The sequence below is a fragment of the Pantherophis guttatus genome, chromosome 1 (genome assembly GCF_059756535.1).
Source record: "Pantherophis guttatus breed Tessera chromosome 1, ASM5975653v1, whole genome shotgun sequence".
Lineage (NCBI taxonomy): Eukaryota > Metazoa > Chordata > Lepidosauria > Squamata > Colubridae > Pantherophis > Pantherophis guttatus.
The window spans coordinates 92986097-93007958 of NC_142063.1; the positions used below are offsets into that span (position 1 = coordinate 92986097).

Consider the following 21862-nt stretch of genomic DNA (forward strand, 5'->3'; position numbering starts at 1 on the left):
GTAAAATGGCTCAAATAAATATACTGGCCATGTTGAAATCCTTTAACACATGAAATGCTAATAAGTTAGAACAGAAACTTCAGCAAAAATCTCCAGTCCATATGCCAAATGAATTTACAAAGTTTATAGGTATTGGTATGTTGTATAAAATATCTGAAAGGGGTTCTTCTCAAAGTGTATGGCATTGGAAAAATTCTCCTTTTTGCAGCTCTATTGAAATTCTGTCTTACAAGCAGCTTTCATCTAGTTGTCTACATGTACACTTAAAAAGAGAACAATAAATTCATCATAGCACTTCAATCCAATAAGCAAGTAGCCTGAGGAATTTGGCTTCAGACTGTTCTTGATAGTGTTTCATTTTTCGCAAAAAAACAGGCCTGAACATGACCCTTGAATCTCAGCTGTCACTGCATTTTCTTATGGGGCTATGGCAAGGTGTCTGCTTCTAAAATTATAATTAGTACTCCAGCTGTAACCATTATGAAGCAAATCACATATGCATCAGTTATCCATGCTGTGATTATGACCCAATTTGCTGTTTGCTGTATGCATTTTGTGCAATGTATAATGTACTTTCCATCTTGCTTTGATCAGTGCAATATAATCTATATAGATTGCAAATTAAATACTGTATAAGGGAAGTAACCATTATTTCACCTAGCAGGAAAGGGTAGAGAAACTGGTGTGGGGGGACCAATATCCCTGCCACCTTAAGGAAAAAAGGAAGGAAGGAAGGAAGGAAGGAAGGAAGGAAGGAAGGAAGGAAGGAAGGAAGGAAGGAAGGAAGGAAGGAAGGAAGGGCTGGGAAAATTAAAGTTTAACTTCACAAAGTATTTTCTTAAATAAGATAAAGGGTCACATGTTGAAACAAGGTTCAGCATTTGCTGAATATGCAATATTTTCATCACATGACTGCGGCAATATTTTATGATGCAATTACAAAAAGGTAAGGAAATGGATTTGCACTGAGAATGCATACATATTCTTTAAAACAGACATAGTCACACTCCAACAGTATGCATGAAATTCAATTTCCTTATTTTCATTCACTATTCATTTCCTTATGTTCCTTAATTTCCTTATTTTTTACTTATGTACTTAGTATGGCTTATATGCCAGTTCAGTCAAACTGGCTCCAAGTGCCCCAGTACAGGTGCCCCAGTACAGGAAAGGCTGCAGTTAGCACACAACATAAAATTATGCAAATATCCACCTGGCCATGGTTTCCACTTTCTTTTTCAGCAGAAGCCATGAGTCCAAGAAAATCTCTGAACTGCAAACATCAGTATACTAAGAACATTCCCCACAGATCACAGTGCAGGGAAAAGGCCAACAGGTTTAGTTTTATCAAGAGCTACAGCACTTTCATATTCCAGAGATCAATCAGAACCTTGAAAGAACTGCCCACCACCGCCTCTGGAAGGCTCCTTAGGAGTCTCTTAGTAGATCCATCAAATTTGGGGTAATTTTGTAGAGATTAGTGGCATTTTGTGGCAACCAAAGAGTGATCTGACATGACAAGGGACTAATGTTAATTTGCCCCATCCTCAGATCACATTTCATCTGCCCAGAAACAAAAACCAAATCTAACATTTTGCCTCCAACATGAGCTGAACCTTTCATGACCTACAACAAGCACACAGACATGGAGTCCTTGCATTCATTAGCTACCTTTGAGCATTTTCCCCAAGAATACAGATTAAAGTTCTCCAGCATCAAAATAAAACAGAAATCTGCTGACAACCAAGCAATGAATCCAGCAGTATAGTATGCTGATACACAGCAGGGAAAGTGGTACAAAGCCTCACATCTGATTATCTACAGAACAGAACTACTATTATAATAACAAATACTTCTTCCCTAGCATGTGAACATAGCTGATGCCAAATCTAAATCGTCTAAAGCCAGATGAGCACATTTTCAAAAGGGAAATTTCACCATTTTCACCATTTTCAGTGGTGAAATCCAATTTTTTTTACTATCTATTCTGTGGGCGTGGCTTGATGGGCGTGGTATGGCTTGGTGGGCATGGCAGGGGAAGGATACTGCAAAAGTCCATTCCCACCCCACTCTGGGGCCAGCCAGAGGTGGTATTTGCCGGTTCTCCGAACTACTCAAAATTTCCACTACTGGTTCTCCAAACTGCTCAAAATTTCTGTTTCTCCAGAACCTGTCAGAACCTGCTGGATTTCACCCCTGGAAATATCCCATTCCTCAACCATCCATGGTGATACAGGCCAGGTCTACCCTCATCGAAGATCAGGATACAGATGAGGAGGTATTTACTGTAGATTAATCTGGCATTCAGAAGCTACAGCCAGAACCCAATCTCCCAAAGTCATGGTGACTTGGCTCCTGAAATAAAACAACAAGATCTGAAGGGCAGATTGGCCTCAAATTTCCAATCCCTTTTCTCGAAGAATGGCTCATCCCCTATCTCCACCATTTCTCCCTCTATCAGTTTTCATTTCATATTGTGTTTATTAACTACAATAAGCACAAACATACTCCCTATTTACATATATAAATATTTTCATAATTAAAACCTTGATTGCAGGATATATATATATAATCTATTTGTAAGACATTGAATGACTAAAATAAAAGTCTACCTTAAAGAAAAATATCTTTCATCACAGTTTTTTTCCTACATGTACAATTATTTACAATAATCTGTAAAGTCTAAATGTAGTATAAACAATAATTTTGCACCAAGGGAAAAGAATAAAATGCCTATAGATTTTTTAGAAGTGATTAATCCAGTGAAAAATCTGAAAGAATAGTATATTTTGAGGTGAGTAAAAATTTGAAAACTAATTTATATTATTTTCTAAAAACTTCTTTTTTAAAGGAAAAGGCATTTTTATTGTTTGATAGATGTTATCAGTAGTGTGATAACAAAGCAATTCCATTTGCTTTGTCAACCATTTCTAAAACTTATTTTAAATATACATGGTAATTTAAATATAATTATATCATAAAACAGTTCTAGTAGACAGAACAACACACCTGGAGGAGTATGCTAATACAAAAACTGCAAAAACTAACAGTAGTGAAGTCTCACATTAATCAAATATTTGCACTTTGCAAACACTCTCAAATATTTATTACCTTGATGCATATCATAATTATGATATTACATATTTCATGCAATAAAGTTATCTGTGTTTATGAATGTATTATTACCTTAATTATGCTTTCAGTCCTCATGTTCCCAAGAATAGTCTTAGTTTATTGTCCAAACTCAACCAAACAGAAATAAGGCTCAACTGAGGCAACTTGGTGCAACTCTAACATTCTCTACACAAAATCCCTTCATGCTCCTGTTAAATCTTGTTTCAATGGAAATATATATCTGCCGATATTCTAACAGTCTTGCTAAGGGAATCATTACTGGATGCATAACATACAATGCTATCCTTCAACATTTTAATGCTACTTTGTGTTCAAACAACGGCTGCCCAAGAATACAACTTAATTTGCTGAACAGTAGGAATAATGCTGCTCAGCAACAAAACAAAACAAAACAAAAACACCTATTTAGGGAGAACCAGCGGCAGAAGCTAGTATTATTGCCATTTTTATCTATTTTCCAAACTCTAAAGGGAAGTTTAACAGCATTTCATAGTAAATTTTCCACTAACTGAATTTCCAGACTAATTTTAAATGAAGTCTCAAATAAAGCATATTAAAAGAATTCAATTTACAGATGAAGACTGAATTAGTGTGACTTATTTTGACAGTTCCAAATTGGGCATAACTGTCACATTATCTATGGATGGAAAAAGGCATTTGTTGCATTGTCATCACCTGAGCTTACTGTATCATAAATTGTGTACCAAGAGCAGATTCAAACCATGTACTTAATTCTTCAAGTGAAATATGTTTTCTATATAGGATTTCCTGGATGCAATAATTCAGTTTTAGTTTTTGGAGACCCCACCCCCATCTATCTTCATTGTTCATATCAGAACAGCACATAGTCCCTTTTTTAAAAAAATAAGAGGATATCAACATGGAATGTGAATTAGGGTAGATTTTGGATGGATTTTGTCTGATGACATGTATACCATAGGGATAGAAAGATGGGATTCAATACATGACTACATTTTGTACCTTATAAAATTCCATATGCTTATTAAAAATTATAAATCTATTTATGTAGCATGTTTAGCTAAAGGCTATAACAATTGCCACTGTACAAAGTATTTAAAATAGCTGCTTTTTAGCGCATGGGAGTGCAAACAAAGAACCTTCCTTCAAATTGTTAAAGTTGTCATATTTTTTGTAAATGTCCAACAATTGTTTCACTTAGATTTATTAGTAAGATAAAAATCTTTTAAATCATTATGTGAATTAGAATCGCAGTTCATTTCACTTAAGAACACTTTCATTTTGGTGTAGGATAATAAACTTTCTCACTTCTTTGCCATTCACTCTACTTTATCTTATCTAACTTTTTCTCTCACATTTACAAGTGCCAACATAACTTTCTCTTCTCACTTCCTCACTTCTTTCTTAACTTCATATACTCCAACACATTTAGACTCTCAACATCCAAAACAGGATTTCCTTTTCCCAGCTATCTTTGGTGGCAAGAGCAATCAAACTAACAACACCATATATGGTTCAAGACACTATATACATAACATTTCTGACATTCCTGTAACATAGATTGGGCTAAGAGTCACCAGGCTAAAGGATGGATAAGGATGGACTGGAGGCACATTTCTCCAAGCCCAGTCCACATTATACTGGCCTGGAATACAGCCACATCCATACATGTAAGTTCAATTGGGCAGTTACACAAAACAACAGTATATCTACAATCTACATTAATCTCAGTTATGAATTTAGAATAGAATAACCGACTTGGAAGGGACCTTGGAGGTCTTCTAGTCCAACCAGGGGTGAAATCCAGCAGGTTCTGACAGGTTCTGGAGAACCGGTAGTGGAAATTTTGAGCAGTTCAGAGAACCAGCAAATACCACCTCTGGCAGGTCCCAGAGTAGAGTGGGAATGGAGATTCCCCTGCCATGCCCACCAAGCCACACCCACCAAGCCAGGCCATGCCCACCAAGCCACGCCCACAGAACTGGTATTAAAAAATTTGGATTTCACCTCACCACTGAGTCCAACCCCCTGCTTAGGTAGGAACCCCTATACCATTTCAGACAAATGGTTATCCAATTTCTTCTTAAAAACTTCTAGTGTTGAACCATTTACAACTTCTGGAAGCAAGTTGTTCCACTGATTAATTGTTCTAACTGTCAGGAAATTTCTCCTTAGTTCTAAGTTGCCTCTCTCCTTGATTAGTTTCCACCCTTGCTTCTTGTCAGATGCTTTAGAAAATAGCTTAACTCCCTCTTCTTTGTGGCAGCCCCTGAGATATTGGAATACTGCTATCGTGTCAGCCCTAGTCCTTCTTTTCATTAAACTAGACATACCCAGTTCCTGCAACCGTTCTTCATATGTTTTAGCCTCCAGTCCCTTAACCATCTTTGTTGCTATTCTCTGCACTCTTTCTAGAGTCTCACCCATAGATTATAGTTCAGGGTATACATCTTATGTTAAAATTTTATTAAATGTCAAGTAAATGCTGATTTACACTATGACAATTCCAAGTTGGTGACATCTGCAGCCCAAATTCACACACAAACCATTGTTGTAATTACTAGAATATTGATTTATTGATCTATTTATCACATTTATACCCTTCCACAATCAAACACAAATTCTCGGGTGCTCACAACATAAAGAAAAACAATAATAACAATAAAAATGCTATAGAATAAAACCAGTACAAACCTATAGACAAACCTAAACTCTAAAAGACATCTGAAGTGAGCACCTCCAAACACTCTCTAGAAAAGCTCTCTTTTAAAGTTTAAGTTTACCATTAAATTGTTGCATGTTTAAGACAAAAACAATTACTCAAAGGAGTAGAAACACTGAACTTATTTCATTTGGCACCTTCCTTCCCGTAATTAATTTGTTTTCAGAGTTCAGAAATAGTGTACTTGAATAGTACTTCACACTAGGTAACACTAATTAAAGCAGAAGGTGCAAAATGCTCATCAGTCCTCAGACAGTTTTTCCTATTGCCTTTCCTTCCCTCAGTTACAATGCAGCTTCTATACTGTTCAGATATACTGTATACACTATTGTCCATTTACACAAACCTCTTCTTGTGAGCTTTCTTTTGGGAGGAGTAGGTGGCAAGCCAGGCGCACCCAGTGTTGACAGAACAGATAGGATGTCAGGTGAAGATGGACTACTTTGCCCTCTCTAACCAGCTGACGACTCAGCGTGATTGTTTTCTTACAAATAATACCTGTGGGTGTTGAAATTACTCAGAGAATCTATCAAGCACACTCTTTCACTTTGCTGCTTTAACTCCATAACATTTATTCTAAATTCAAGAGTCAGAGGCAGTAGTGCCTGTGGGTGGTTGAACAATTTCAACGAAATATGTCAAATCCTTCTTTCAAGGGTAGAGAAAATTTTGTGACTATTTTTAAAATTTGAAAGTGCAGTAATTTCTTTTCAATTTAATCAAAAAGTTTAAATTCATATTTGTGCCTATCATAAATATAAATTAATATCAGTAAAAGCTATTTAGACTACAGAACGGATTGATACTTGCAAATAACATATTCCAGCTTCACTATAAATGCAATGTGTGGGCATTGCATTCCATCAACAGTCATATTTTGAGAAAAAAGTTGAAATAGCAAATGCTATTTATTCTTTTGTAGAAATTTAGTGACAATTTAATTGAGGACCCAGTTGTGGGGGCAATAAGCTGACTTTGTATAAGTATACAAAAAGGATGAAGGCTATTGCTTAGCACATTGTAAGCAGCCCTGAGTCTCCGGAGAAGGGCGGCATATAAATCAAATTAAAAAAAAAAATCCAGAAAAAATAAAAATTAACTCTTTGAAACTATATAATGGTTATAGATTTACAGATGTTCTCTATATTTTTTAAAGGGCCTCCTGTTGCTAACTTTTTGACTATAGAAGGCTATAGAGCATATTTTCTTTCAAAGAAAGAAAAAGTTCTTTTTCTATATACCTTTGATAATCGGAGGATTATTTTAGGCTTGCTTAAAAAGAGAAATACTACTGAAAATCAGGAAATGGGGGTGGATATAGGGGCGATATAGGCAAATTTCCTACCACCACTTCAATCTCATTCAAAGTGAAGACTCTATAAAAATGGAGATGATTGGACAGTCTCTATCAAAGGATATTATGCTTTATTTTAGATGTTTTTATTCTTCAGGAGGTAAAAACAATGCCATTTCCTCCTTTACTGCAGACCCAAAAATGAAGGACAAGTTGAGGATGGGGCAACAATGTTCTTATTTTGCTCATCTATGACTGTCATACAAATTCACAATGAATGAAGAGGAAAATAGTAAGGACTGGGACTAAGAGTCATTTGTTTCAGTGTGGAAAATGCATAGCTTTATACTGTATTTACTGAATGATCATTTATTTTTATTTTATTATTTGTTTCTATCCTGCCTTTATTTTTATAAATAATTCCAGGAATCAAACATACATAATACTCTTTCCTCCTCTTATTTTCCCCACAATAACAGCCCTGTTAGAGGGGTTGAGCTGAGAGAGAATAACTAGCTCAAAAATCACCCAGCTGGCTTTTATGGCTCAGGAGGGGCTTGAACTCATAGTCTCCCACTTGCAAGCCCACCTGATCCCTTAACCACTAGACCAAACTGCCTCTCTGGAAATACCAGAGCTGTAGGAAAGCCAGAAATTGAAAAACAAATCTCCAAACAGGCAATGACATGCTACTTGCATATCGTTACTAAGAAAATTTACAGGCACATTCATGAATTCGCCAGGAATCAAGTTCAACTCAACCTTTACTTTCATAATGGAGAATAATTTTTACTTATTATTACAATTTATTTTATGGAGAAGTAATCAGTAATAACTAATTCAATTAAGATTAATTTATGTATTCCTTTGGCTCTACTATTTCGTGGAATCTGGCCAATGTATATGCATCTGCATCTTGAAGGACAGACTGTGTTTGCTCCTGGTTAAAGCATTTACCATGCCCATAGACCTGGCACCGACTATGCTTGGGGCTTAGAGAGGAAAGAGCATGTTGGAGGATGAGCTGGAGAACTGGCACTGATTGCATTGATTGAATCATGTTATCCCTGTAGCACTTGTCATGCCTGTGGGTGTAGCAATGGTCAGAGAAATGGGAAGATTGCATTGACAATCCTGATCATAACAGAGTCCCTCTTGCTGCATTTGCAATCCTGTTGTCTGCCAGTATATCCTTTGGACAGTGTGAGCTTGTTGATTGTTGCCAGGAATTCTCAAGGACTACATTCTGGCAATTTTTTTTAGTCTGGAAAGCTTATCAGGACTGTGGAATTTTGGAGATGCTGGCAGTGGTTCAGGGAGTAGCAGTAGTGGGGTAGACTATTGTGGAACCCCTCTTAATGGAATCCCTTTGATTTTTTTTTCCTCTGCTAATTCCAGAGTGGAACAAGATAATCACATTGGCTCAATTCCATCTGCCAGTTAAGTGTTTCATTATAGAGTGTGGGTTTTCCCACTCTGAATTGATTCCTTAATCTAGTAAGAGCCATAGGGAAAGATTCTCAGAGAACATGTCTTTTATCAGTTTTGTGTTCCAACTCCTTGATTTCAGCCTCTGAACTCAGTCAGCAGATCTTCAGAGGTCTTGGCTTTCAGCAGCTGCTTCTAAATGCCAGGTCAGTCTGTAATAAGACCTCCCTCATCTTTGATTTAATTATTGATGAGAGGGATGACCAGGTATATATTATTAAGACCTGGCTTTACCCAGAAGGGGAGGTGCCCTTTTTGAGATATGTCCAGCTGAATTTCAATTTGGAATCAGCCAAGACCCCAGGCAAGTCAAGGAGTCGAGGGATTTCAATCTGCCTTCATTAAGCTGTCGGAGGCAGCTCGGGAATTCATCAGTACTATGACACTGGTCACACACTGGTATTCCTGTTGGAGCAATGGTTATCTGACCTGAAATTGGGGGAGCTTTTGGTGTATCCCTACCACTATTCACTGTGGGGGCGGTGCTGCCTCCCTGTAGGCAGATTGGTTTGAAGATTAGTCTGCTTCCAAAACTGATGGACTCCCATTGTTTTCAAAGGGAACTACGGATTGTTCTTGCTAATCTGCTGTATGGTCCATCTGAACCCTTGGCTGCTGTTGGAATAAGAAGGCAGTTGAGGCTTTGGATTGGATCACACCTATGCAACTTGTCAGACCTCCCAAGTAAGCCAAACAGGAAACACGACAAGATGAACCAATTCTACTTTATTGTAAGGCTACATTAACAGAACCTTTCAAGTCTGAAGGCACAATCCTCCTTCCTCCCATTTTAACTGTTTGATTCATTAGGATGTTCTTCCTAAGTTTCTCTCTCTGACTGCTAAATGACTGATGGCTCCATATATCTTTTGTCCAATTGTTTCCTAAGCAGCATCTCTTTCCTTCTTTCTCTAAGGGCATTTACACATTCCACTACACAACCTTTCCCATCTTATGGATCCCAGCAGTCTTTGTGTTTCACAGGGGAGTTAAGGCAGTTGAAATAAGAGAAGAAACATCCAGAACATTGCTGGTGTTCTGTGTTGGATGAACTCAACTGAAAATGGGTTAGACCCATTAAGTCCTATCTTATTGTGATAATTGCAGTGAAGTGTCAGCACCTGTCTGCTTTTATTGCATCTGCAGATAGTTGCCCTGTGGTTCTATAAGTGACATGTGCCCTCTTGGATAGAGGGAGCTTAGAGAATGCCCTGCAGGGACATGTAGAAGAATTTGCTCAGCATCTGTCATCCAATACCTAGCTTCCCCTTTTGGGAGAATGTGGTTGAGCAGGTGGTTGCTCAGTAACATCAGTAGCTTTAAGGTTGCTTAGACTTTGAATGAAACGGATTATCTTCTGGATTGAGAATTGGGAAAGCATAGGACAGTGTTTTACTGGCTTGCCTCCTTTCTTTAGAGTAGATTCAGTTAGTAGTGGTGAGGGAATAGATTGAGTGATTTTGGGTTTTGGGGCCTGCCATTTCTAGGACTATACCATCTTTGATACTGGACAGGGTCACATTGCCCTGTTTGCCCCAAATAGATCCCATGCACAATCTGGATGTTATCCTAGTCTTGTGACTGCTGCCCTAGGAAAAAGTGCCAATCATGGCTAGGGAAATCTTCTTCTTATTCAATTTCTTATTGTGCATCAGTTGTGCCCTTTCCTAGATCAAGGGGTTCTACTCACAGTCATTCCTACCTTAAACATCTCCCATTGGAGATACATTGGACTACTATAATGCACTCGGAAACAAGGGCTGCCCTTGATAAATATCCAGCTAGGGAGCTTCACTTGCTGGGTCTTAAGCAACAGGCTTTTTCTGCTGCAACCCCTGGTTTATGGAACATCCTTCTCCCTGAAGTAGGGCTGGCCACATCCTTTTTAACTTTCAGGAAGTTAAATATTAATATTTGTTATACATATCATTGAATATAGTTTGTTGGCCATATCTTACATATGCCTAAAGGCTAGCATCCACAAATTGTACTATGTTGGATACCTCCCAGAAGAAAAAGGAAACAAGGCCAGACTTGGAAAACTTGGTGCCAAACACTTAAGGAAGATCTTAAACTTATTAATGTCTCTTGGGACAAAGCCGAAGATGCTGCAAATGATCAAAACCAATGGAAGTCACTTGCTGCCCAATGTGCTCTGCACAGAATCTAATGATGATGATATCATTTTTAGCTTTGTTGTGCATCATCCAGTGTCACTTGCCTATGAGATGGGGACAATGTAAATAAGACAAAATAAATAACTAAATAATATCCCACACATATTTATTACTGCTTGTATTAGAAGCAGTATTGCCCCCCCAAATATATTAGAAAATTTTTGAATACAGTTATTCTTTTCAAAAGGATAAACGATTTACAACTGCCCATGTTTAAGCTATCTGCTTATGACTAGATTTTTTTGCACGTTGCACTACAACATCATGTAAACTTGTGTTGACTTAACAGTTATGTTAGCTTAGCTACTACAGATTTGTAAACTATACTTATATCTGTGTTGTTCAAACCCTGCCAAATACAGTTTGTTGTATTTAAATTTTAGGTAAAACTCAAACCTAGACTAAGTAAATATAAGGTAAAATTAGAATTGTTAACAAAATTTTGTTTGTTTGTATTATTTATTTTCATTTATTTATTTAATAAAAATAACAGAGAGGAACAATAACAAAAGGCAAAGAGGGAAAAAAGATATAGTTACAAGAAAAAATGTATATACATAAGAGCTTTTCGTGTATATATCTTGATATACATTTGTTTACATAACATTTAAAAGATCTATATTTCATTATAATTGTCCACTCATGGTTAGCAAAGTTAAAAATTGTTTACAACTGATGACAATCAAATGATTTTTTTGCAAGGAAAGATATTATAATGATTAAAATAATTATACTCAATTGAATATTTGTGTTCTTAGGTATATTGTTTTATATTTGTTTATATATTTTTCTTTGCTTAGGAATTGAAGGTTCTTTAAATCAAGTCAAAATACTATAGAAATCTTGATTAAAAATTTGCAATAATATTTTGCGGATTATCTGCTGTATTTATATGGTTCTCTCTTAGTGGTTAATCAAATTGTTTCTAATTTATATTTTCATCATAACAATAACATAACACTGAAAATATATTTTTATCTAAAACCAAATCAAAGACCTATAAAGAAATTTCAGAATCACATATATCAGTATTCAAAAAAAGAATGCCTTATGTTTCAAGAACAAATATTTTGATGACAAAAAATCCCAGCCAACTAAAAAAAAATCTGTTTCTCAAACATTCCATCAACAAAAATAAACAGACTTTTTTATATTAGCAAAGATTACTGTATCAGAGATTTTCCTCTTAGAAAAATTGCTTATCCACAACTCTAGATGGCAACATTGCACTTGCTGTGTTCCTAAGAAAAATTATTACAGCCAGCCCTCACATATCCTCTTTATGAACATTTTATGTGCCACAGATCTATAGCTTCTTATTATAAGTGTAATGAAGCAGACGTTATTGAAGCATTTTATTGATTGCTCAGATCACAAGTTTACTGTCACACTGAATTGGCACCTTAGATGCTGAAGCAAACTGCTGACACCTTTTTTAAAAAGTGACAACTACATCTATTTCATGACCAGAAATCCATTTTCATCTCTATCAAGACAAGAATGCAATTTTCACTTCATTTAACTGATGTTAGGCCTGCTCAAGGCATGACACTTTGGAAAAGACCCAAGTTTAAGGTTTTTAAAATACTTCTAATAACTAGAATATAGCTTGATTGCATGGAAATATTCAGGTATTATTCACATCTATAAACAACTTAAGATTTTAAAAAACATTTATGGAACCTATGAAAAAAATGAAAAATTAGAGAAATATGTTTCTAAATAAATTTGGAGAAATATAATTTAAAAATTTAATAAGAGTTTATGATACTATACCATAGGGCTATATAAAGTCTATTTTTAAAAGCTTCTTCAATAGCAGATTTCATGTAGTCTATATAGAGTCAAGAAATATAATAATTGTTTTCACATACTTTTACTGTTTGCAGAAAAATCTCAATACTGCTAGCATTCAATATCATGTTCATTTGAATCTGATTTTTTTCCTTTAGGAATTTAAAGCATTGCTTGAAATGAACAGATTTAAAATCTATAATCACTTGCAAAAGTATTTCCTTATAATCTCTTTTCCTCCCAATTTTACCTTCCTTCTCCAATTATACTCAAGCAACTATTTACTAGAACTCTAAAAGAGTGTAAGGTGGTGTGAATTTATAGACAGCACTCAGGAAATTTTAATATAAGATTTCAGCAGGAAGTAGTTATTATGAAAAAATTTTCTAGAATGAAGCAAATATTTATAATGTTAAATAACACATAATTTATAATTTAATGCTATATGCTGACACACTCAGTATAATATTTTTATGTAAAACTCATAGAAAAGATAGCTTACTTGGTAATCATATCATAGAAACACTTTAAAATAAAGGAAGTTATGAAGACTGTTCTGTATGCCTATCCAATATTACCAAAGTCTAATATCTAAATGCAGTAATTGCAAATAATAGCATGATTAAATGTCAATTAATGTAAAATTTGAATCTAGAGAAATAATTTATATGCAAATTAAAATTGTAATATTATGATTCCTGTGATGCCTGTGAGACCACAGATAATGTCACTACTGTTAGGGAAAATGCAGCAAATCAAAATATTTTTCAATTAAGAAAGTTGGGGGTTACTAGAGTCTTTTTAAAAAAATATAACCTAATACATTAATTCACATAAATTAATATATTTTTGTTTTGTTTTTTAAATCATGCCCAATGATGTCCAAGTATGTAATATAAAATAGGAGGGACATAAACTTTAATATAACTTTGAAAAAAACCCAAAGGAGACTCTATCTCCTATAATGATCTGAAGAAGTGAAGCTATTTTTATCACCAATTCAAGGGGTACAAAATGGCAACAATAATATCTTTTACTGCATTCATCTTTGTGTCTCCCTGCCCATATTGAGTATCTCCTTGAGCTTAGTAACAGACATAACTAATTCACTATGTTATTCTAAAGAACCACAAATGATTACAAACCAGTAATATCATTTAAAAAGGTATTTCAATCTTCTCTGTGGCCTCTGTTTAGCTATGCTGGAGTTCTGAATGACAGCTTCCCTGCTTGAAGCACAGGGAACACACAGCCTTCCTCATTCACTGACAGTACCGTGGCCTTTTCACACGTTCCTTCCACAGCAGTGTTTGTCCCCAAACACTGGGCTCAGCACAATGGCATTCCTGTTCAACACCCCCACCAACAGCACAACTACATATCAAGAATGCTAATGAGATAGGACAAGCCCTTCACTGGAAGCGTTAACTGCTTTCATGTTTATGCTTTTTCCACACTTACTAATGGACTTCAATATTCCTGCCATACTGTTGGATAATTTTGTGGTGTAGGAATCTGTTTCTGCAGAAAATACATTAGATATATTTTGTTAAAGGTGCTAGGTGTGTTGTAAAGACTGTAGTTAAATAAAAACAATACTTGTTATCTCGAATATAAATCAAATGCACAAATAAAAAAAGAAGCAGCTTCAAATATCTTTCCCTTTTAGCAATTCAAGAAAACACATATTATTCTCAGAAATCTTGATAGTCTTAAAGTTCATTTCTTCCAAATCAAGTACCTCAGTCAGATTCTCACAAAACATTCTTACTTCATGTGGTTACTAAAATATAAAATATGTATAGAATGACTGTGTTTAAAACAAGGGGAGGAGGATAGCTGTCTTCTAGTGCCCTCAGAGAATTAAACATAAGCTTCCCAACAAGTATTCCCAACCAATTTTCTTCTTTCAATTAATCCACTGTATTTCAGTAAAAAGCACTCAAAATTCCGTGCCTTTTTGAGTTGTTTGAGAACTGAATGTTTTGATGTCATTCAGTTCTCTACACTAAAACGGTAAGATTCAATAAGCTGCAAACCCACATATTATTGTTGGCAGATAAACCTCTAGGGAAAATCATATATATTGTGTCGTGGTTGTATTTTGAACATGTTAATATAGATCGACTAAGCTATTAGTGGAAACATTTTAAGGTGACCATCAGCTGGTATTATATTATTTTAAATATTTTATCTGCAATCAAAAACCCTATCAAAAAATAAGCACAGCTAATAGAAGGTACTGTTTAATATTTTAATGCTGCTGGCTTATTAATTAAGATAGACACAATTACAGCATAACATAATATAAAATAGGAACAGGTGCAGATAAGTAAAATCGTCAGCTGAGAAACAGGCACATTTTGCTGTTATAACATCATAGCAGCTGCATTTCATACAACATCCCCCTGAAACAATTTGCCTATTAAAGTTTTGTGATTTAACATGTTAGTTTAGTAAAGATGAGGAAAATATACCACATATGTGCTGATGAGATGCTTCTGACATATGCCAACATGGCCTCATTCCTATTCAAGAGGAGTGACTGATTTGAACATTCACAACATCTTCTGGCAAGAACACAGTTGTGATGGGGATAATAGGACAGCCCATGAGCTGCGGGATGCGCAGTGTGTTCCATGTTTGGATTCTTAATATGGACTATTGATATATGGTCTGCAGACCATATCTGCAGATTGGACTTTTTAACATTAATACATGCTGACAGTGGTTTGTAGTCCAACCACACTTGCAACAGTACAAACTCCAACCTATGGGAACGAAAAAAATTGCTGATTCCTTTTACAGTCCTTTAGCATATCTGTGAGAAGATCCCATGATTTTCAGAATTATAAGGAAGTTTAGATGGGAGAAAGTAACTGTAAGTATATCAGAATGCAACTAATGTTTTGGAGGGTCAGAGCTAATGTGTTGGTTATCTTTTAAGTAAAAAAAGGGGGATAAGGAAAAGCAGGATGAGGAATTATATTTCAGAATGTAATTAATAAATGCAAGTACAACTATGCCAAATTTCTATCATTTTAGCTTTAAAAGTGGAAATATGCAACTACACAGGACTTTTATGTTTGAAAGCCACTTTAGCAGTGGGAGACTATGAATTCTAGCCCTACTTTAGACATGCAAGCCAGCTGCATGAGTTTGGGCTACTCACACTCTCTTCCCTATCTACTTCACAGGGTTGTTGTTTTTGTGGATAAAAAGAGGGGGGAGGATTATGCATGCGACCCTTGTTTATTAAGATCAAGCTAGGATATAAATCTAATAAGAAATGTACTCATTTACTATTATTAACTTAAACCTATCAAATATGACTAAAAGAAAAATTAATGCATAGTCCTTTGACCATGCTTTTCTTTCCATTGTAAAACATTCCACGTTTTCCATTCTCCTATATAAATATTCTCCTATATAAACTCTTAAAATGCTTTCCATATATCAATATGGAAATTCTTTGATGTAAGCAAAGAAATAAAATACATGAAAATTGCTATTATGTTGTAGAATTATATTTGCATGTATTTATGAATATAAACACTGAAAATAATAGCAAATACCATTTGTTTATTATTAACTTTACTTACAATAATAATAATTAAGCACTGAATTGCATTAGAGACATATTTCATTTTAGGAAACACAGCCTTTACTGGAGCAATCATATACCCTTCTTCATGTTTGCATCAAAAACTTTTTAACTGGTAAAAATTGTTTTAAAGATAAGGAAACATTTTTGTTCTGTTTTGTTTTAATGCACAGTATTAAAAGCCAGCAATTGTGAAACCAAATGTTTGTGATATACTCATATATTTCCTATCTTTGATTACTAGCTTAGATCACTATTAGTTCAACAACAAAATAATTTATTCCAAAGTAAATGCTCATTTCTCTTTATGGATCTAAACAGCAGGAGGTGCTGTATAAAAAGCATATACCTTTTTTCGCCTGTCTCCCTTGCTCACCCATCCCTTATGAAGACTGAGAGTATGCTTAAATCATATTTAGTGCATGGCCTGAAATCTACTATAAATTTCATTTTAAGTTGCAATCTTTATTTCTGACCAGTTTTCCTGCCTTGCATTTTCAAATATCTTCTAAATATAAAATTATATGGACACACACACACACACACACACACACACACTCACACACGTTCCGTGATAATGCATGCATGCTCCATTTCAGTTCAGCTTCATTACAGAGAAAGACATTGAAATATATGCCTAACTGTTAAGAAAAATATAGACATTCACTATAGACAAAATGCTGATTAACTTCATTGGTGAGTTTTTTTGTCTACAGTAACATGGAAATAAATACTTACTGTTGTGTATAGAAATTAATGTATTCTATATCCCTAACAAGTCTATCATGACTGACTTGCAAATCACTGAGGGCTTCCCTTCAGAGCAAACAATTAAAAGAGAAAAAAAGGCAATTTTGGTTATGTTTATATGGATATATTTTTTTTAAAAAATGTGAAGTATATTTCAGGTCTAGTTAACATTAACTGGATCCTCCTAGAAAAATATAAATTATGAAAAAGTACATATACTCAACTATAAGTTATCGTAAACAAAACAAGTAGAGATTATTTCCACAGCAGTTTGTCTGCTCGTACACAGTGTGCAGCCCTCAAACATTAGCTGTATAATTCCTTACACAGAAAGACATACACCTTTAATATACAGTTCAACTACTTATAGAATACACAATATATTGTATAGCATGTCACATTTTCTTATCAAAAAGTTTCACAGCTTTCTACAAGTAACAATTAATAATGGAAAAGAAAAAACAAGACTGGGATAACTCACCTGATCACAGTAGTTTTTTGCAGATTTTAATCGCTGGTACAAGGCCAATAATACTCCTTGGATATATATCTTGGCTCCAGTTGGGCTAAAGCCTTCTCCTTTAGAAACCCAAAGAGGTCCCCATAAAGGCGTGATGGAATTTTGCAGACATTTCTCAAGCATAGGAACTGCACAGAGAAAAAGAAATGGAGGGAGAGATTTTTTATTTTTTTTGATCCAGCTAAAACACATAATCTGAATGGTGTTTCCCAGACCAGAACTGTTAACATCTATTATTTTTATCTGCTTGGGGTTGTCTTACAAAACAGATCCTGCATTTCTGGTGGCCACTATGAAGGATATATTTATATTGAGACATCCCCCCCCCCTCACAACTATGTAAGACTCATAAGCCTTGTGCGCACACCTGAATAGTTTTGAAGTGTGTCTAACTAGCTGCACAGAGTGTCATGGTGTGCACTGATTGCCTTATCTTCTCATTTATCACAGATGAGTTGGAACCAACCTTGCTGAAATCTACTTACTGGCATTGTCCTGATAAAATTGCTAAATCCATGTTGTTTCGATGTATAGTTTTCTGTCAAGGAGTATATATGTTTACAGCTTGAAAATGTTGCACAAGTGATCATTATTAAAATACAGTAAATGTAAGGATTGCTTTTAAGGCCTATTTGTTTTTTAAAAAATACTTTTTTCTGACAAAAAAGAATAAAATCTATTTAGTATCATTCCAGGGTTAAAGGTTAAGTGAAGAAGAAAATGAGATCATGTAAATATTATTGACGCTGAGTAAGGCAACCTATTTTTCATTTTTTTTTGTCATGCCTTGTCACCAGAAGTCAAATACATATATGTTTTTTCTAAATTATATGGAAAGATTTTTGTAAGTAACTGTGATATTTATTTTATGAAGATTACATGTAAAGTACGAAAAGTCACATGTTTGATGACAGAATTTGTTCATTTTCTTTTACTTTGCATTTTGAGAATAAATACTAATAGGAAATACCTTATCAGTAATAAACTGGAACAAATCTTACTAATTGTAAAGATCTAGGCTCTTCTGATTGTTTTCAGTATTCTGTTATATTACCAGTGTGAGGAAGCACCAATGTTTTACAGTACATTTCCTTTTCCTCCAGTTGCATTGATTAACTTCAGAATCCTTGCACTAAATTCTGATAGGCTATGAACAAATTAAGTTTAGGAAATGGAAAAGGACAGCTTGCCTATCACTGGAAGTGAACAAAGGAAGAGAATAGGAGAATAGTGCAAAGACTTGCTGGATGGAAAACAAATTGTGAATACATGTGTGCAGGGGAAGAAGTTTTGTATTTAGTTAGCAATGGAAGAAGTATTTAAATTCTAAACAGAGAAGTACAGATTGGAAAAGAAAGGCTATGTGATAAATGAACAAAGCTCTGCTTCAGGTTTACATTTTTTACTAAGTGGGAAAAATAAAACAACAATATTGTTCAGTGATAGAGAGAACCACTCTGCATATGCTTATTTCACTTACTGTTTTTTTAAAAAAAAGAATTCTCAAACTTGCATTGATGAACTGATCTTGAACTAGCTACTTTTCATAGTAAATATCCTCTAAATGATATATACAGTGTCATTTTTTTTTCAAAATCTTTTTTCCTTTTACTTCTCATTGTGAGAAGCAACCAATACCACTCTTTTTCAGTCACGTTTCTTGAAGATGAGAAATACCTTATAGAGGTGTGCAATACTGGAGGATAGTGGTGTGGAAACTCTGTAAGACCATTTCCTCAGTTACTACAGGCCCAAAATCATGTCCTGGATCTCACATTCTTCGTGTGCATCAAGCCACACTATTGTAAGTGAGCAAGATTGACATACATTACAGCAGAATGCACAACTTCAACATAATAGCTTTCCACTCAGGGAATGCCAACAAAAAGTGTGCAACAAGTAAAAAACAAAGATTTACAACTTTTAAAAATATACTGTGGCTATTTCCATCATCCACCAGATTTGATATTATACTATATGATATTATGATCCTCTGTTCTTTCTAATACCTCTCTGTTCAACTGCTGCTTCTTTTTTCATATATGACTCTAATTTCTTTTGAAAGATCTTCAACATGTCTTGTGATTAGAATATTCTTTTAAATTTCCCTTTTAGAGATTGGAGTATACAATAGGTATCTCTTTTTTTGGTCTTTTCCATATTTGTTGGCAGAGGCAATTTCTGTAATCCCAGAGTCATTGAGAATTAGGAGTATAAATGTAACATTTTGTTATTATTATTAAACAATAGGTCGGGATATATTGCAGGAATCTAAATGATTTATAATACAGACTCAAAATTGGGTTAGTGGGAAGAGCAGAATCGGTATCATTTCAAACACATTACTATATTTGCAAGGCAGTGCAGGAGAGAGCTCATGTTGTGAGGTTTAAGTATTGTATACTTGCTGTCCTGCAGGTTGTGGGACTTCTAAACTGGAAAATTAAAAGAGGGACCCTCTAAATCTCTATGAATCAATAAATTGTCAATCTAAGATGCTGGAAAATTGGGAGGCAAAATTAAAATCCTGGGATTAACCTATTCAACACCACCGACAATGCAACTACCCTTCAAAAAGACCTTGACTATGTATCAGATTGGTCTAACAAATGGCAACTTCAAATCTCAACCAACAAATGCTCTGTCTTGCACACTGGCAGAAAAAATTCAAAACATAATTTATTTATTTATTAATTCAATTTGTATGCCGCCCCTCTCCGAAGACTCAGGCGGCTAAAATACAAATTAGATGGACATGACCTTGTAGATGACCCTCACTCTGTCAAGGACCTTGGAGTACTCATTTCTAAAGATCTAAGTGCCAAAGCCCACTGTAACAACATTGCCAAAAAAGCATTAAGAGTTATTAACCTAATCTTGCGTAGCTTCTTCTCTGGTAATATTGTATGTAGAACATACAAAACATTTGCTGGACCAATTCTTGAATACAGCTCATCTGTCTGGAACCCACACTGCATATTGGACATAAATACAATTGAGAGAGTTCAGAGATATTGTACGAGAAGAGTCCTCCATTCCTCTACCCGCAATAAAATACCTTCAAATTTTGGGCTTAGACAATTTAGAACTATGCTGACTTCAGTCTGACCTAAGTGTAGTACATAAAATTATCTGCCACAATGTCCTTCCTGTCAATGACTTCAGCTTCAACCACAACAATACACAAGCAAATAATAGATAAAACTCAAGGTAAACCACTCCAAACTCGATTACAAAAAATTTGACTTCAGTAACAGAGTGGTCAATGCCTGGAATGTACTACCTGACTCTGGGGTATCTTCCCCAAACCTCCAAAACTTTAACCTTAAACTGTCTACTGTTGACCTCACCCCATTCCTAAGAGGTCTGTAAGGGGTGTGCATAACTGCACTAGCGTGCCTACCGTCCCTGTCCTAATATTCCTTTTTACTCTTACTCTTTTCATGTATTCAAATTATTTTTATACTTTTACTTGTTATCTTATATATGCTTGACAAATAAAAATAAAAATAATAATAAACAATTATGGGTGGTATTTTGTAGAGGTAGGGTGTACTATGATTAGTCCCATATATAAAAGCATAGACTACTGCAATCCTAAATGTGAGTTACAACACGCAAGAAGTTACAAAACCGAAGATATTGGTTTCTATCTTTCTTTCGTTTGTTTCTAGTCAAGTTTATCAATCTGATCTAAAGTGTTTATTTATATTTCATGTTTCTAGACTGCTTGTCTCCCTCAAGGAGAGGTTCTGGTCAGTGCATAGTATAATAAACATATAAAACAGTGTATAAAATTAATATTAGAATATTAAAATTAATTTAAGATTTAAAAAAAAATAAATTATGAGATTATAACATTTTAAAAAAATCAAAGAAAAAAAATCCAAGATAGTCATTTAATATTGGTTAATAAAAGGCAAAAGGAAGGCTCTCATGGCACCATCCAGCCCCACAATTGCATGGTCCTTTGTGTTCCCCACACAAGGCAGCAGAGCCAGGTTTTGACCCTTTTATGGAAGGCTAGGAAAGTGAGGACCCACCTCACCTCTGAGGGAAGGATTTCCATAATGCAGGAACAGCAGTATGGAAAGCAACTAAAGTTCCATAGTTTTGTGTGAGGCCTGAATGTTCCTTAGGCTGCTGTTTTTTAAAAGAAAAACAACACCACCATAATTGCCATTTAAACCTACACAAAGAATTTCAGGCTCTAGATTGCTTCTCCTTTTCAGCAGTTAGTAGCTTGTCACATTTTACATAAATTACAAATCTTTTTTAGTTTTTTTAGTTTACATCTCAGTGTAGAACATATGTCCCAAATTCTCCTTCTTATAAATCTTTTTTTGTTTTATCTTTTTGTTTGCTGCCACCACTTTTCTGGTTTAGAAATTTTTTAAGG

The 21862-nt window shown here is 34.9% G+C and overlaps 1 protein-coding gene across 4 annotated transcripts in view; it reads right to left on the bottom strand.

Moving 5' to 3' along the window:
• The window catches only part of DCDC1 (doublecortin domain containing 1), a 277838-nt gene that overhangs the window by 200288 nt on the left and 55688 nt on the right, over positions 1-21862 (bottom strand). For all 4 annotated transcript variants that reach the window (XM_034417189.2, XM_087877949.1, XM_034417191.2 and 1 more), the window contains exon 8: positions 17425-17591. In XM_034417189.2, the coding sequence (XP_034273080.2) occupies positions 17425-17591 (167 nt within the window). The remainder of the gene's footprint in view (positions 1-17424; positions 17592-21862) is intronic.